Here is a 15,594-nt window from a genome sequence, read left to right on the forward strand (position 1 = left end):
CGGGGTGGGGAGAGGCCACTAGCCCGCAGGGCTGGTCCGGGAGCCGGGAAGATTTGCCCGGGACCCGCCTGGAGGCGGGGAACCAATGGAGGGACCGAACCGACCGGAGCGAGCACCGCCCCTCGCGAGCCCTAGGGGGCGGGGCCTGCTCTGGGGCGGGGCCACGGCCGAGGGCGGGGCAGGGAGGCAGCATGCTAAACCGGGTGCGCTCGGCCGTGGCGCACCTGGTGAGCTCTGGGGGCGCCCCGCCTTCGCGCCCCAAGTCGCCAGATCTGCCCAACGCGACCTCGGCGCCACCCGCTGCCCCTCCACAAGCTCCTAGGAGCCCTCCGGCCAGGGCTGGGAGCGGGGGTGCGGCTCCAGCGAGGACAGTAGAGGCTCGAGCAAGCTTCTCCCGACCGACTTTTCTGCAGCTGAGCCCCGGGGGTCTGCGACGCGCCGACGACCACGCTGGCCGGGCTGTGCAAAGCCCTCCGGACACCGGCCGTCGCCTGCCTTGGAGCACGGGCTACGCCGAGTGAGCGCCCCCAGGGGCACCCTAACCAAGATGGGACCCCCTCCCAACCTCCTCCCCACCTCGGCATTCCCGACCCTCGGATGCATCCCCCTCGCCGAGCTCGGTGCCAGGGGGCTCTCTTTTCCCAGGACTTGCTTTCCCTGGGCTTCGGGCCGCACCCGCTCCCAGCCCTTTTCTCAAGTCGGGTGCAGCTTTTTCTCAGGATCTTCTAGCTCGCTGACTGTCCTCATCCGCGCCGCTTCAGAACCTTGTTCTCTCCCAGAGCCGGGAGGGTGAAGGGCCCGTGAACGATGAGTTGGCCAGTTCTCAGTCGCGGCCCCGTAGTTTAGTGGCCAAGAGAGGGGAGGTGTCAAGGGCCGGGGGTCCCTTGTAACATAGGAGATGGCAGCTGGAAAAATTCCTTGGGCTTCCCGACCCCAGCGCCCCAGTTCCCTGTCCCTCTTACCGTTCCCCTCCCCCCCCACACCCAGAAATAGCCCGCGACACCAGGCTGCCGCCGGCTTTCCCAGGGGCGGAAGGTGGGGGGGCGCCCGGGGGAAGCGGGAGGGCCCCCTTGAACACCCTTTGGTGGGTGGACTTGCCCTGGCCATGCAAGGAAGTGGACCCTCGGGCCAGAGCGGTCAGAGTGGCGGGCGGGAGCAGCCGGCTTGCCCCAAGGCCACCTGGGTTTTGTTTGTCTGTCTGTATGCCATGAGGGATCTTAGTTCCCTGACCAGGGATCCGGGACCGGAGGTGAAAGCACCTAACCACTGGACCGCCAGGGAATTCCCATAGGGCCCGTGGATTTTTAATGCATCTGCTGGGAAAGCAGAGCACTTAGGAAGCTGAGGGTGCGGAGGGGCTGAGGGTGGTGGCTGGTGGACCTGTGGCCCCACTATCAGCTCCTTTTACTTCCTATTTGGAAAGAGTTTGGGGTTGTGTGGCTCCAGCACAGTCCATGGGGTCTTCCACTCCTACCCTATTTCAATTCCTCTTTCCTGATATGGGCTGGAACACTTACTCATTGCCAAAGCAGCAGAAACTGGGACTTCCATGTTAAGACGCCAAGCTTCCAACACAGGGCGCTCGGGTTCCATCCCTGGTTGGGAAACTAAGACCCCACAAGCGGTCAAAAAACAAAAACAAAACAAAAAAACAAAGCAGCAGAAACTTACGGATGATTTTAGGATAAAGGTGGGTGTACTCATGAGGGTAGGGTGGGGTCTTGTGGATAGGGCACTAGAACAGTTTGGGGGAAGGCGCACCACAGTGGATGTAGGATCTTGGCAAGCCAGGAATTAAAACCTCCTCCCCTTCATCCAGGCCCTCCCCCAGTGGCACCATCAGGGTGTCCCCTTAGCCAGAGGTGGGAGAACTGAGGTGGGAAAGTGCTGCTGTGGCTGTGGCCTTTCTAGAAGGCGGTGGAGCCTGACACCCAGACTGTACTCCTTGTGACTTGCCCTGCCTCCCTTCTCCTCCTCCCTCTGGCCTGGTTCCCAGGTGGCTGTGACCTTTTTCAGCTTGGCCAGCAAGCCAGAGAGGGTATGTGTGTCTAAGGTGGGAGTTATTCCAGGACCTGGCCTGGTATCCAACCTGATGTGGTCACTCTGGCCTGATAGGGTCATCAACGCTGGCAAGAGCCGGCACAATGAGGACCAGGCTTGCTGTGAAGTGGTGTATGTGGAAGGCCGGAGGAGTGTTTCAGGGGCACCTAGGGAGCCTAGCCGAGGCCAGGTAAGCCCCCCAACCCCCTTCTTAGCCTCCAGAGACACGGGAGACACCTCTCCCCAGGGATTCCAGGCATTTAGTTTTCATCTGAGCCACGCAATACATCCTAAATCACTAGCTTTCTGCCTTATGGCACAGAACCTTTATCTGGCATTGCTCAGATTCTACCATGTCAGTATGAATATTTAGTTTTCCACTTAAAATGTAGATGCTCATGTGTTTATTGATGATTTAAATAATTACCATTGCTTATGTTTGCATCTTTATCCTTTGAGTTTGACTCTTTTGATGCTTTGCTTTTAGACACATTGTAGGCCCTTGGTGAATGAATGAATAAATCTAATTTGCCTTTAATACCAAACTCTGACTTCCTCTCTGATGTTTATATGGATGCCCAGAGTCTTGCTTTTCTCCCTGCATAAAACACACACACACACACACACACTCACTCACCTCCAACTTTTCCTTCCCCAGGGACTCTGCTTCTACTACTGGGGTCTGTTTGATGGGCATGCAGGGGGCGGGGCTGCTGAAATGGCCTCCAGGCTTCTGCATCGCCACATTCGGGAGCAGCTAAAAGACCTGGTGGAGATACTCCAGGACCCCTTACCACCTCCCCTCTGCCTCCTGTCCACCCCGGGGGCTCCAGGTTCCTCTGATTCCTCTCAGTTGGTTGGTCCTCAGTCCTGCTGGTCTTCACAGAAGGAAGTGACTCATGAGAGCCTGGTAGTGGGTGCCATTGAGAATGCCTTCCAGCTCATGGTAAGTGGGTGGCCCAGGCCAAGGGCCTGCCAGGCAGACACTCTGGTCAACTATGTATAGGAGTCAGGTGGCCTCAGGAGGTGACTCTGAGAACCCATAACTGCTTCGAAAACCTGAGCAGAACTTGGTTCAGAGGCAGGGAGGGAGGGTGTGTTATACAGATGTCTTTCCTACTCTCCACCAGTGTGGCTTGCCTGGGCCAGTTTATTTCTGCAGATGTGGGCCAGGTGGCTGTGTGTATTGAGTCTCTTCTTCATCCACCCTGCTTTGACCCTTCCTCATTTGGCAGGATGAGCAGATGGCCCGGGAGCGGCGTGGCCACCAAGTGGAAGGGGGCTGCTGTGCACTGGTTGTGGTCTACTTGCTAGGCAAGGTGTACGTGGCCAACGCAGGTGACAGCAGGTATGGGGTGGCAGCTTTTAAAAAGGCTGTGGGCGGGGGCGGGGGGGAGAGGTGGCAGTCAACTTTCTGGGATGGAGGAATAGAAGAGAATGAAGTGGTGGGTGTTAAAAATCAAAGACTAGATGGGGTCAGGAGGAATCACAGACATAAAGAATGGCTTGAAGTAACTATGAGGGGAAAAAAAACGAGGTCTGGGTGAGGGACTCTGAGGGCAGGCCTTGTCTTTTTGGAATTCTTCATGTGAGGGTGCTGAGTAGAGCCAAGTCCAAACCTTTTCTTTCTCTGGGCAGAGCCATCATTGTCCGGAATGGTGAAATCATTCCAATGTCCCGGGAGTTCACCCCGGAGACTGAGCGCCAGCGTCTTCAGCTGCTTGTAAGTAAGAACCAAACCCTCAGCTCCCATTCCTTGTGGAATCTTGTGCCTCTCTGTACTGTCAGGTCCCAAGGACTCTCCCACCCCCACCATACAGACAGACAGCTCCTTACTGGAGCTTACTGGGAAGGCCCCTTCACAGACTAGGGAATACAGGGCTGGGCTGGCGTGGAGGACACAACAGGAAGGAACGTGGGCTGCCCCAAAGCTCCCACTGTGGCCCCCACTGAGGAAGGAAGTGCAGTCAGAGGTGGGGAAAGGAAACAGCAAAGGCCCCTAAGGAACAGGACGGCTTGGTGCTTTAAAGCAATGGCTTAGGAGCTGGGCTGCCAAGGATCAAATCCTGGTTTCAGTACTTTGCTAATTGTGTGATCTTTGACAATTCCCTTAGCTTCTCCATGTATCAGGAGTTCCTACCTTAAAGGCTGTTATGAGGATTAAATGAGTTAATGTGTTAATATGAGAACAGTGCATGTTACAGAGTAAACTCCACTTAAAGTAAAAAGTGTTAGTCGCCCAGTCATGTCCAACTCTTTGGGACCCCGTGGACTGTAGTCCAACTCTTTGGGACCCCGTGGACTGTAGCCCATCAGGTTCTTCTGTCCATGGGATTCTCCAGGCAAGAATACTGGAGACGGTTGCCATTTCCTTCTCCAGGGGATCCTCCCAACCCAGGCATTGAACCCAGGTCTCCCACCTGACCCTCCTTAAGGGTCTGCTATAATTAACATCATCTGTACACCAGGATGTCCTGTAAACGTAATGCCCCCTGGCCCTCTGCTCTCTCTGGTCACTCCCAACCCCAGGGCTTCCTGAAACCAGAGCTGCTGGGTGGTGAATTCACCCACCTCGAGTTCCCCCGCAGAGTTCAGCCTAAGGAGTTGGGGCAGAGGATGCTGTACCGGGACCACAACATGACTGGCTGGTAACACTTCCCTCAGAGCTGGGGCCCATTTTCATGGCAACGCAACCAGTCCCTGGCCAGCAGCATGGTGGAAGCTGGAGGCCGGGCTAGTCTGGGAGTTGGGGGGTGTGTGCCCCTTCTTAAGGGGTTTGTATAAGGGGTGTGGCTCCTAGGGGAGAGGGGCTTTGATGCCTGGGTGATGCCTCCTCTACTCCCCCTCCCCAGGGCCTACAAAAAGATCGAGCTGGAGGATCTCAGGTTTCCTCTGGTCTGTGGGGAGGGCAAAAAGGTAAACTCCATGGTAGAGGTGGGAGAGGGCAGGAGGACCCATCACAACTTGTCTAGGGAGGTGGAGGTTCTACCTGAGGGTCGGGGTGGAGAGGGTCCACGGTCCCAGAGACTCGAGAGAGGGCTAGAGCAGCGCCTCTCCTCATTTTCTTTAGGCTCGAGTGATGGCCACCATTGGGGTGACACGGGGCTTGGGAGACCACAACCTCAGGGTCTGCAGTTCCACGCTGCCCATCAAGCCCTTCCTCTCCTGTTTCCCTGAGGTGAGTCACACGGGCGCCGCCTTAGCCATACCCTCCCTCCTCTGGGGGTCTAGGGCTAGCTTTCACCTGAGGTTGCTTTATCCCCAGGCTCCCTCTGAACCCTCTTTCCCCGCCAGGTGCGAGTGTATGACCTGACGCAGTACGAGCACTGCCCAGATGACGTGCTAGTCTTGGGAACAGATGGGCTGTGGGACGTCACCAGTGACTGTGAGGTAGCTGCCACTGTGGACAGGGTGCTGTCAGCCTATGAGCCCAATGACCCCAGCAGGTAGGGGTTGTATGGTGGCAAGGGAATGACGATGGGGAAGGAAGGGACAAAGGGAAGCGATGCTGGGAGACCCACATGAGAGCCTGTGTACCCATCTTCCCATAGACATGTTGGTACATGAATATGCACATGTGCTCCTGGCAGGTACACAGCTCTGGCCCAAGCTCTGGTCCTGGGGGCCCGGGGCACACCCCGGGACCGTGGTTGGCGTCTCCCCAACAACAAGCTGGGTTCCGGGGATGATATCTCGGTCTTCGTCATCCCCCTGGGAGGGCCAGGCAGTTACTCCTGAGAGGCTCAAGCCCTGAACCTCCCACCACCATCCCAGCCTCTCCATGCTTATGCCTCTCCCAACCCAAATTCTGAAGTTGTTTCCCTGACCTTCTTTAGTGGCAACTTAACTGAAGAAGGGGTGCCAGTTAGATCTAAAGTTATAGCTCTTGGCAAATAAACCAGATGAATAAAGATGTGTGTCTTTATTTACTTTGACTTAAAACTGAAAGGTTAAGGAAAATCTCTTTGGGGTGGTGGAAAGAACGCCAGAAGAGCCCTAAAAAATGTAATGTTCCTAGGATCTTTGCTCTGCTCTTTCCACTCCACACACTCTCATCCTGTTCTGTGGCTTCATCTTAGAGCTGGTGTCTTCCAAGGCACCCTTTCCAGTCCAGACTTTTCCTGAGCCTTAGACCTACATATCCCCGTGGTCTTCCAAACATCCCCTAGATATCCCACAAGCACTTCAACTCAACATTCCTCTAAATGAATCCATCATTTCTCCCACAAATACATCCTTCTCCTGGCTCTATCTCAGGGGGCACCAGCTCAGCTACTCAAATTAGAATTCTTGGAGCTGATCACCTTTGGTTTCTCTTTCTTCCTCATCAAGCTAATCAATCATAAAGTATTGATGATTAAATATTTAAAAACATATTTCTATTAGGTGGCCCAGTGGTAAAGAATCCACCTGCCAATACAGGAGACATAAGAGATGTGGCTTCCATCCCTGGGTCCAATCCCTGGGTCAAGAAGAGCCCCTGGAGAAGGAAGGAAATGGCAACCCACTCCAGTATTCTTGCCTGGCAAATCCCATGGACAGAGGAGCCTGATGGGCTACACTCCATGGAGTCGCAGAGAGTCAGACATGACTGAACGACTGAGCACACACACAAAGTCACTACTGTAGTCCTTTAGTATACAAGCCTCCTAACTCATCTGCTGATTTTATTTCCAAGCCACTTCCCTGTTTACCCAGTAAAGATTACACACAGCAGCCAAGGAGCCGTTTCTACCATGTGAATCTAAGTTGGTGATTCCTCTGAGAGAGCACTTTAGTGCTCCTTATGGCACCTAGACCAAAGCTGACACTCAGCTGTTGATGGAGCCACTGCTTCCTTCTCCAGTCCTGTCTTTCTCCACCACCACCCTCTTGGGATTTCCACAACTCTGTGGGTCTAGAGTAGCTCCAACACATTTAAAATCAATGCATCGCTGCAACTTGAACACTTCTGTTCTTCCACAGCCATGCATGCCCGCCCTACAGCACTCGCCTCTTGTACTGTAACTGTCTATATGAGGACTTGGTACAGAGTAGCCGTGAAGTCGCAGGGGGTTGAAAGTCCTGCTGTTTGGGTCCTGGTGCCAAATCCAACCAAGAAGTCTGCAATCTCTCTGAGCCTCAACTTGCTTTTTGGAAAAATGGGCATTACAGTACTACCTCATGAGGTGGTTATAGGACTAAAGTAGTTCATGTATGCATAGCCCGATCTATGTAATAAGGGTTCAATAGCTATTACCTATCTTTAATTTGTCTGTATTCTGAAAAAAAAAAAAATTTGTCTGTATTCTGAATTTAGATCACGAGTTCTTTGAAGATAGAAACTGATCTGAACTGAGTAAATAGCTAGGTCTATTGAGCCAGTTAAGAGGATTGGGACCAAACTGCTGTGGACCTCAGTTTCCTCATTTAGCAGATGTGTGGGTTGCTTGTCAGATGTTTAAAGTCTGTATGACTTGCAACATTCATTCATTCAGCAGACATTTGTTGAAAACCTATTATGTGCCACACATTGTGCCAGAAAGTGAGAAGGGACAGATTGAAGGATCACAGTGGGCAGCAGGGAGAGAGACCAGCTTTGGAGCCAGACAGGCCTGACTCTCTGAGATTTTGCTCTGCCATGTACATATTGCAAAATTTGGACAAGTCACTAAACTTCTGAGCCTCAGCTTCCTTACAGGTAAAAGGGGATGTGTATACTTAACCTAAAAATCTGTGATGACTATTAAAAGCTATGTAGTGTACCCTGCACAAGCTAATAAAATGTAAGTACCCACTCCAGTGTTCTTGCCTGGAGAATCCCAGGGACTGGAGCCTCGTGGGCTGCCGTCTATGGGGTCGCACAGAGTCAGACACGACTGAAGCGACTTAGCAGCAGCAGCAGCAGCCGTCCTCATCCTCCATTCACTTCCTCATGTACCTTTCAGGGAAAAAGATACATGTGTTGGTAAATACGCAACACACAAGTCAGACCAGGCTAGGTGTCCCTGTGCTACGTGTGAACTGTGCTCTGTCCTGTCTGGCTCTTTGTGACCCCATGGACTATATAGCCCATCAGACTCCTCTGTCCATGAGATTTCCCTAAGCAAGAATACTACAGTGGGTTACCATTTCCTCCTTCAGGGGATCTTCCTGACTCAGGGATCGAACCGGCGTCTCCTGCCTGTGTCTCCTGCATTGGTAGGCGAATTCTTTATCACTTGAGCCACCTGGGAGGCCTCTAGAGCACCTGGGAGGTGTCCCTAGAAGCACAGAAATAAGTGCGGGTGGGAACTGAATTCTTAGCTGGGGAATCCAGAAAGGTTTCCAAGAATGCCCTTTGAAGGATGGGTAGGAGTTGGAAATTCCGGGTAGGGGGACGGAAGGGAATTGCAAGGTGGAACCAAGTGCCCCTGAATCTCAAAGGTTCTGAAAGGTCTCCGAGGCTGGGGGATGATGGTGGGCTGTACTTACTGCGCAACGATTCTAAGAGGGTGGGGATTTCCCGCAGCCCCTTCCTCCGGCGTCCCCGAAGCCGCTTTTCCCAGTCCTGCCTCCCACGGGACACCACCCAGGTGGTGTAGGCGCGGGTGGCCGCTCAGCCACGGGAGGGCAGCAGCGGCCCTTTCCTGACCCCACCCCGGGCCCCTCTCAACTTTCCCGACTCCGGTCCGCCCGTAAGAGCTGGAAGGTGGCGCTGAGGAAGAGTCCTCCCGGGTCCAGTTCGCCGCGCCTAGCCCCGCCGCCCGCTCCTCCGCAGTCCAGGAGTCTCCCGGACCCCGAGGGCCAGCGCTGGGCTACACGCTGGGGCCGGGGGCGGGCGGAGCCAAGAGCCGCCCGGCCCGCCCCTCCCGGCCAGTCGCCCCTCCCCGCCGCGGCGCTGGAGGAGGGCGGGGCGGCGGGGCCCCGCGGGTCAGTCTCTGCCTCCCGCACCCGCAGCGCAGCTGGAAGCGGCGGAGCGGAAGGTACCCCGGGTTGGGGCTGTGGGCGGCGGGCTCCTGGGCATTGGTCCCCGGCAGAGCACTTTCCCTCTTCTCCGCTTGGCTGGAGCTCGGAGCGCCGGCCGGGGAGGGGCTTTGGCCCGAGCGCGGGCCCCTTCCCTCCCCTCGTACGCGGCGTCTGGGCGGCGCGGGGATCCGGACGGCTGGGCCCCTCCCTGCCCTCCTGGGCTGCCGTGGAGGTCGCCAGGAATTGTCCCGCAGGGCCTCTCGCCTCTAGGTGTCCGAGTCGAAGTCCGTAGCCTTCTCTAGGCTTCCCAGAACCTGCTCGGCAGGGCGAGGTGGAGAGGGGGCAACTTGGGTCTCCGCGAGGGAGCTCCCGCGCAGATGCTCAGCTCCCAAGTCTGGCGGCCCGCGGTGGACCTTGGCAGGGGTGTGAGTTGGGGCCCGAGTCCGGCTTGAGGTGGGAATTCCCCCCCGCCGGGCCTGTGAAGTGGCAGGAATAAGGGTGGGGTGTGACCGCGGGGGCTGCCACTGCTCCGGGGGTCTGGACCTCGCCCGGGATGGTTTCTGGAGCCGACCTGGAGTGGAGGTACGGGAAATTGGGAAGGATCCAAGCCGTGTGTGTATGTGTGTGTGTGTCTGTTCCTTCCTTCACACTCCCCAACCTGGCTAAAGAGTATCCTGGGGGTTTGGCCTGGGGAACCCGAGGCCAAGTCACTTCTGGTTTTCAAGTCGAGGAGGAGGTATCTGATTTCTTCCCTAGACATCAGGGGTGGTCGTCAGGGTACATCAGCCCCTGGTTCATCTGGAAAGCTTGAGAATGATCGAGGAGCTGTTTCATCCCAGGGAAGGCCCCAGGAGTTCAACTCATACCACGTCCTGTGGGGTTTGGTTGCCCCTCTTGGAGTCAATGGGGCAGTTCCTCAGGGGTTGCCTCTCAAAGGGAGCTGTTGTCGTGGCCTGGCCTGGGTCTAGGATTCCTCTGAGCCTGAAGGTAAAGTGTTAATTGAGCTGGGGGAGGGTGTGCTCCAGATCATTCCAGCATGCCCCTGCCCTGGAGTTCTGGCCTCTGACCCGCACCATCTGGTGCTACCTAAACTGCCCAGCTTGGGTGGGAGAGGGCAGTGGCAAACTCAGAGCTAGGCAACTGGTATTCACCCTGGTGGTGAATGCCCTGCATCTGTCCATCAACGCTGCCTGTCCCAGGTTGGGGCTACCGCAGCCTGTCTTCCCTTAGTTGGACCAGTGGACTTGTGGGAATGTGTGAGGGAGCTGGTCACTTGGGTAGAATTTTCAGGAGACCCCCTTTTCTGAAGGATGGTTTCCCTTTGTGGAGGAAATCAGCTGGCAGGGTGAATGCCTTCTTGCTTGCCTTTTGGGGTATCAGAGAGCCCCTGTTGTGGTGTTAGTGGCCGTGCGCTCAACTCCTATAAATTCTGTCTGATTCACATCCGCTTCCCCTCATCCCAGTGTTGTGCATGCGTGTGTGGAGGGGAGGGAGGCCACCCGGGATCCCACTGTTGAAGAGAACGTGCCTTGGGCTGTAATATTCACTTCCAAAAAGGCAGACCAGGGCTGGGCTGTGAGGTGGTGGTGGTGGTGTGTGGGGAGTGAGGGAGCTCAGCCTAGTTTGACAGGATGTGGGACTGAGAGAAAAAGCCAGGTTTGGGGCAGAGATCAGGTTACCGTCCCCTTCTTTCTTAACCACTCCCTGTGTGGCTGGCGCTGGAATTGGCCTTCATTTGTCTCCCTTTTGGAGTTCCTCCCAGAGCCGGCTCTAGCTCCCGCTCCTCCCCACAGCCTCGACTTCATCTCAGGCCCGAAACCCGCCCTCTCTTCCTCCCAGGCTGGGGGCCTGGGAACTCCAGCCGGCTGGAGGTCAGCTCCTCTCCCCAGGGAAGGAGGAAGTGAGGCTCAGCTTCTGGGGCAAAAAGAAGCTGGCAAGGTGTGATGAACTGGGGGCGGGGGACACATGGAAACCCCGGGAAGCTGACTCCTGGCCCTGAGTCACAGGGAGGGGTGGGCAGGGCCTCAGGGTGAGCTGGACAGAGGGGAGGAAGGGGCCGTCCCAGGGAGTGGGTGGAGGTGATTCCCTAGTGGATTATTCTCAGTCGCTCTGCTGTGGTAGATGTGTGGCTCCCTACAGAGTGGTCATTGTCCCCCGCCTGGGGCTGAGTGACCCAGTGTTGCTGCCAGGCTCAGGAGGAAGGGGGGAGGCAGGCAGCCTGCCCAAGTGTGGGCTGTGGGCACTGCCTGGACTGAGCCTCCTTTGTGTACGCGGGGCCCTGGGGACTGGGATGGGGTGGGCCAGGAAAGCTGGCTGGCCGCTGCTGCTGCCCTCCGTCTGGGTTCCCCCTGCTCTGCTCTCCTTCCCACCTCTGGGGTGATAACGTAGAAAAGCAACAGACTCTAGTCACACAGCCCTACTCTGAGTGCCTTCCCTGCCATGACTCCGAATTCCTCTTAGCCTCCATGAATCTCACTTTCCTAGTTTGTCAAAACGGGAAGCTCACTACCTTCTAGGCTTCTGGGGACAGAGGGAGTGATTTTTGTCGAAATGTCCACCGTAGAACCTGGCACCTGTTGTTTGGTCGCTAAGATGTATTTGAGTGTTTTGCGACCCCATGGACTATAGCCCGCCAGGCTCCTCTGTCTACTCCTACCTCTGGAGTAGGTAGCCACTTCCTTCTCCAGGGGATCTTCCTGACCCAGGGATTGAACCCGAGCCTCCTGCATTGCAGGCAGATTCTTTACCACTGAACCACCTGGGAAGCCCTACCTGGCATCTAGGGTATGACAGTCTTTCCTTACCCACCCGTATCAGTCGGAGTCTTCATTTTTCAGTGGGCAGGCATGATCTGTGCTGAGTGAGGGACAATGTGTTCAGTGTTTCCAGATTGGACCTTTGTAATTATTAATCTTTTGAAAGTATTGAAATCCTGGTAACAAAAAAGTCTGACTTGAAACTCTGATATGCAGAATAGATAAAAACTGGCTTTTCTCGAGACAGCCCTGGTCCCTGAGCACCCTTCAAGGTGTTCAGGGACCCACAGTTGGTGAGTGCATTAGATTAGAACTCATGCTTTCCTGGCTCCCAAGTGGGTGGTGCTTCTTGTGTATTCTACTTGTGTATTCTAACCCATGGGGGGAGACCTGTCCCTGACCTTGAGATTAGAAATTTCAAGCTCAGTTGCCTGAACAATTGGTTCTTGGCAAGAACACGCCTGAGCAAGCTCCTTTCCCTCCCTCCCTCCCCTCCTTTTGTTGGATGCCTCGGTTTCCAGAGAGGTCTTGGGGGCCCCAGAGAAGTGTTTTTGGATTCACTGGCTTTTCCCAACATCCCTGCTGCCTCTTCCCTGCCAGCCATGGCTGCCATCCGGAAGAAGCTGGTGATTGTGGGGGATGGGGCCTGTGGGAAGACCTGCCTCCTTATCGTCTTCAGCAAGGATCAGTTCCCAGAGGTCTACGTCCCTACGGTCTTTGAGAACTACATCGCAGACATAGAGGTGGATGGCAAGCAGGTAAAGGCAACAGCCCCCTTCCCGTCTCACCTTCGAACCCCACCCTCCGCCATCACTTAGGGACCTAGAACGTCCGTCCTTCCCACCTACCCATGTCCTGGTTTTACTGGCCCAGCTGGAACCAGTCAGAGTTACGAAGTGAAGTTGCAGTCTTAGAAAATCCGGATAACCTCCTGTTTTTTTTTTTTTTTAACACACTGGCTCTGTAATCGGCCCAATTCCTTTGCCTCTGGGCTTAAGTTCCCCCAAATGTAAAATGGGGAAATGGTAAGGTCTTCTTCAAAGGGTTTTTATGAAGATTAATCTTCATAAATTAATCATTGTGGTGCTCACAATGGCAACTCAGACTGCACAAAGATCAGTTTGTCTCAGGATTTAAAAGACTCACCTTATTTGTGTTGTGTGACAAGGATGAGCACTGTCCCTGGCACACAGTAGGTGCTCAATAGGTAGCTGCTATTTCAGAGGACCTCTGGGTGGCGAGGCTGTGTGTGCGGGGGCCCTCAGGCCAGCTAAGCACTGGCCCTGTGTGTCAGGTGGAGCTGGCTCTGTGGGACACGGCAGGGCAGGAAGACTACGACCGCCTGCGGCCTCTCTCCTACCCGGACACTGACGTCATTCTCATGTGCTTCTCCATCGACAGCCCCGACAGTCTGGGTGAGGGTGTTGGAAGGAGGGGACTGAGAACCTCTTGGAACCAACCAGAGGGAGCTCTTGCCTGGGCTCCTCTCAATCATCTTCAGAGGCTGTGGGGGTGGGTACTGGGGAGCCCCTTTAGCCTGTGGTAACTCCGGCCCTCAGAGGACTTGGGAACATGTGTACTGTGATGGGGAGGGGTTTTGAGCTGTGAAAGGGACTCTCATGCTGAAGAGCCTCTAGGACTTGGCCATGGGGAAGACAGGACTCAGGGGGAGTCTTCTAGCCTAAGTGGAGGCACAAACTTAGGTTTGTCTATCGTCCACTGTTGGAACATGTCTATGCAGAAAACATTCCTGAGAAGTGGACCCCAGAAGTGAAGCACTTCTGCCCCAACGTGCCCATCATCCTGGTGGGGAATAAGAAGGACCTGAGGCAAGATGAGCATACTCGGAGAGAGCTGGCCAAGATGAAGCAGGTGGGTGCCACTGCCAGGCTGGGAGCCTTGAGGAGGAAGGCGCCCCCTGAGGGCATGCAGGCTGGTAAAGGAGTCTCCCTCCTACTGACTCCGTGTTAGAGGTAATGGTGGGGTCCATTTCCTACCCCCTTGCATCTGCACCTTGGTGAGAACCAGTGATATTTGATGAAAGTGACGTGGACAAAGTGACTTGTCTAAGGTCACTTGGCATTTTGTTTGCTGTCCACTGTTTGGCATCGGGGCTATTAAGATGAGTAAGAAAACTGCCGCCCTCAGGGAACTGGGTTCCTACAGTAGATGCTTTGCTTGGGGTCTCCTGGGTTTACGTCAGGAGGTGTGAACTGATGGGGGCATGGGACGGGGAGGGTGTTGGAAGCGGCTGGGGAAGGCCAGGCCTAGACAGGGAGCCGGCTTTCCAGCCATAGGATGAGTTAATTAGGGAGAGCTGCCAGGATAGGAATATGGACAATAGAATGAAAAGAATACTTTGAGGTTAATTATGGGCTTCCCTGGTGGTGCAGAGGTTAAAAGTGTCTGCCTGCAATGTGGGAGACCTGGGTTCGATCCCTGGGTTGGGAAGATCCCCTGGAGAAGGAAATGGCAAGCCACTCCAGTATTCTTGCCTGGAGAATCCCATGGACAGAGGAGCTTTGTGGGCTACAGTCCACGGGTCGCAAAGAGTTGGACACAACTGAGCGACTTCACTTCATGGCAAGATTTTAAACTGGGGACAGATACGGTCAGGTCAGCATGTTAGAAAAATGATTCTGGCAGCCGTAGAGGATGGATTGGAAGAAGGTGAGAATGGAGTACCGTGGGATGTAGGGCTGGCTGATAGAATTTTGAAGGTAAACATGAGTCTTGGGTCTCTTGCTTAGAAGCTGCCCATGGTGGCTGAGGTGGGTGCTTTGAGGAAAGGGGGCTGGAGTAATTATTTTAGTTATAAATACAGATGAGGTGCATCTAACTAGCAGCTTTCTCTGACCGCTGTCGTCTACCTTCCCAGGAACCTGTTCGATCTGAGGAAGGCCGGGACATGGCGAACCGAATCAGTGCCTTTGGCTACCTTGAGTGCTCAGCCAAGACCAAGGAGGGGGTGCGGGAGGTATTTGAGATGGCCACCAGGGCTGGCCTCCAGGTCCGCAAGAATAAGCGCCGGAGGGGCTGCCCCATTCTCTGAGCTCCCCAAGACCTCCCCTCCTTCCTTCAGGGGGTTGCAGAAACTCCCTCTGCCCCCTGGACCCCACCCTATCAGGGATCCTTGAAGGCTCCCTTTCCCAATTCCCTCCTGCCCAGGACTGCATTGAGTTTCCCCAGCCCTGACAGTGGTGGCCGTAGGCACGCCCCCTCCCACCAGCACCCTGGGAACAGAGGGGTACATCCTGCCCCTCACAGCACAGCCCCTCCTGTTGCCTCAGCCTGGGGTGGGGCTCTTGATCCCTTTGGCCTTCCCCAGAGGATCATCACACCAGCACTTTATACACTTCCTGCTCACAACCGATCTGGGGTAGGGGACTTGGTGGGTGTAACTGGGTCCCAGGCCCCTGGTGTTTCTGCTTTGGGCAGGAGCCTTGTCTCTGGCTATTCTTGGTGTGGGGTATGAATAAAGGCCATAGGCTCCAAAATGTATGTGTGTGGCTTCTTGTCTTTCTCTTCAGGCCCCTGTCTTAGCTGTGAGCCTGGAGTCGCATCTCTCTTGAGGTACTCACCAGGGGCCAGCCCCAGGTCTGCAAAGGCAGGACTCCGGGCCGGCAGGGTGGAGTCTTGGAGAAAAGGATGAAGTCATTCCTGGCTCTGGGCCTTGGAGGCGGGTGAGGGGAGTGGTCTGGAGAACAGGCTAAACTTAGAAGCCTGTGGGTGGCTTCTGTCACCTCCCACTGGCTTTCCTCCCCTGGAAAGGGGGTGGGGTGGGTTTGGCCTTGGGCAGGGTGTGACAGTTCCACCTTCCCCTCTGGGGTCATCTTGGGAGTTTAGAAAGCTGGGGCCTGGCTGAGGAGAC

At 55.3% G+C, this 15,594-nt stretch overlaps 2 protein-coding genes across 6 annotated transcripts; both read left to right on the forward strand.

Annotated features, from left to right (window-relative positions):
- Nucleotides 1-170: 170 nt before the first annotated feature.
- On the forward strand, nt 171-5,951 carry PPM1J (protein phosphatase, Mg2+/Mn2+ dependent 1J). 3 transcript variants are annotated; one of them, XM_070785914.1, is made up of 10 exons: nt 171-517; nt 2,116-2,230; nt 2,699-2,986; nt 3,276-3,388; nt 3,679-3,763; nt 4,570-4,688; nt 4,893-4,956; nt 5,111-5,218; nt 5,335-5,486; nt 5,631-5,951. In XM_070785914.1, the coding sequence occupies exons 1-10, from the start codon at nt 192-194 to the stop codon at nt 5,776-5,778; spliced, it is 1,518 nt and encodes a 505-aa protein (XP_070642015.1). In that variant the 5' UTR covers nt 171-191; the 3' UTR covers nt 5,779-5,951. The 3 variants fall into 3 exon arrangements, with proteins under 3 accessions (XP_070642015.1, XP_070642016.1, XP_070642017.1); XM_070785915.1 differs by having other exon boundaries at nt 5,335-5,430; XM_070785916.1 differs by lacking the exon at nt 5,111-5,218.
- A 2,879-nt stretch (nt 5,952-8,830) lies between these two features.
- On the forward strand, nt 8,831-15,224 carry RHOC (ras homolog family member C). Of its 3 annotated transcripts, none has more exons than XM_019956807.2 (5): nt 8,831-8,984; nt 12,324-12,481; nt 13,018-13,138; nt 13,465-13,595; nt 14,602-15,224. In XM_019956807.2, exons 2-5 carry the CDS (start codon nt 12,326-12,328, stop codon nt 14,773-14,775), a joined length of 582 nt encoding a protein of 193 aa, XP_019812366.1. In that variant the 5' UTR covers nt 8,831-8,984; nt 12,324-12,325; the 3' UTR covers nt 14,776-15,224. The 3 variants fall into 3 exon arrangements, with proteins under 3 accessions (XP_019812366.1, XP_019812367.1, XP_019812368.1); XM_019956808.2 differs by lacking the exon at nt 8,831-8,984 and adding an exon at nt 9,419-9,549; XM_019956809.2 differs by lacking the exon at nt 8,831-8,984 and adding an exon at nt 10,772-10,905.
- Nucleotides 15,225-15,594: the final 370 nt, after the last annotated feature.

This window comes from Bos indicus, chromosome 3 (genome assembly GCF_029378745.1).
Source record: "Bos indicus isolate NIAB-ARS_2022 breed Sahiwal x Tharparkar chromosome 3, NIAB-ARS_B.indTharparkar_mat_pri_1.0, whole genome shotgun sequence".
Taxonomy (NCBI): Eukaryota; Metazoa; Chordata; class Mammalia; order Artiodactyla; family Bovidae; genus Bos; species Bos indicus.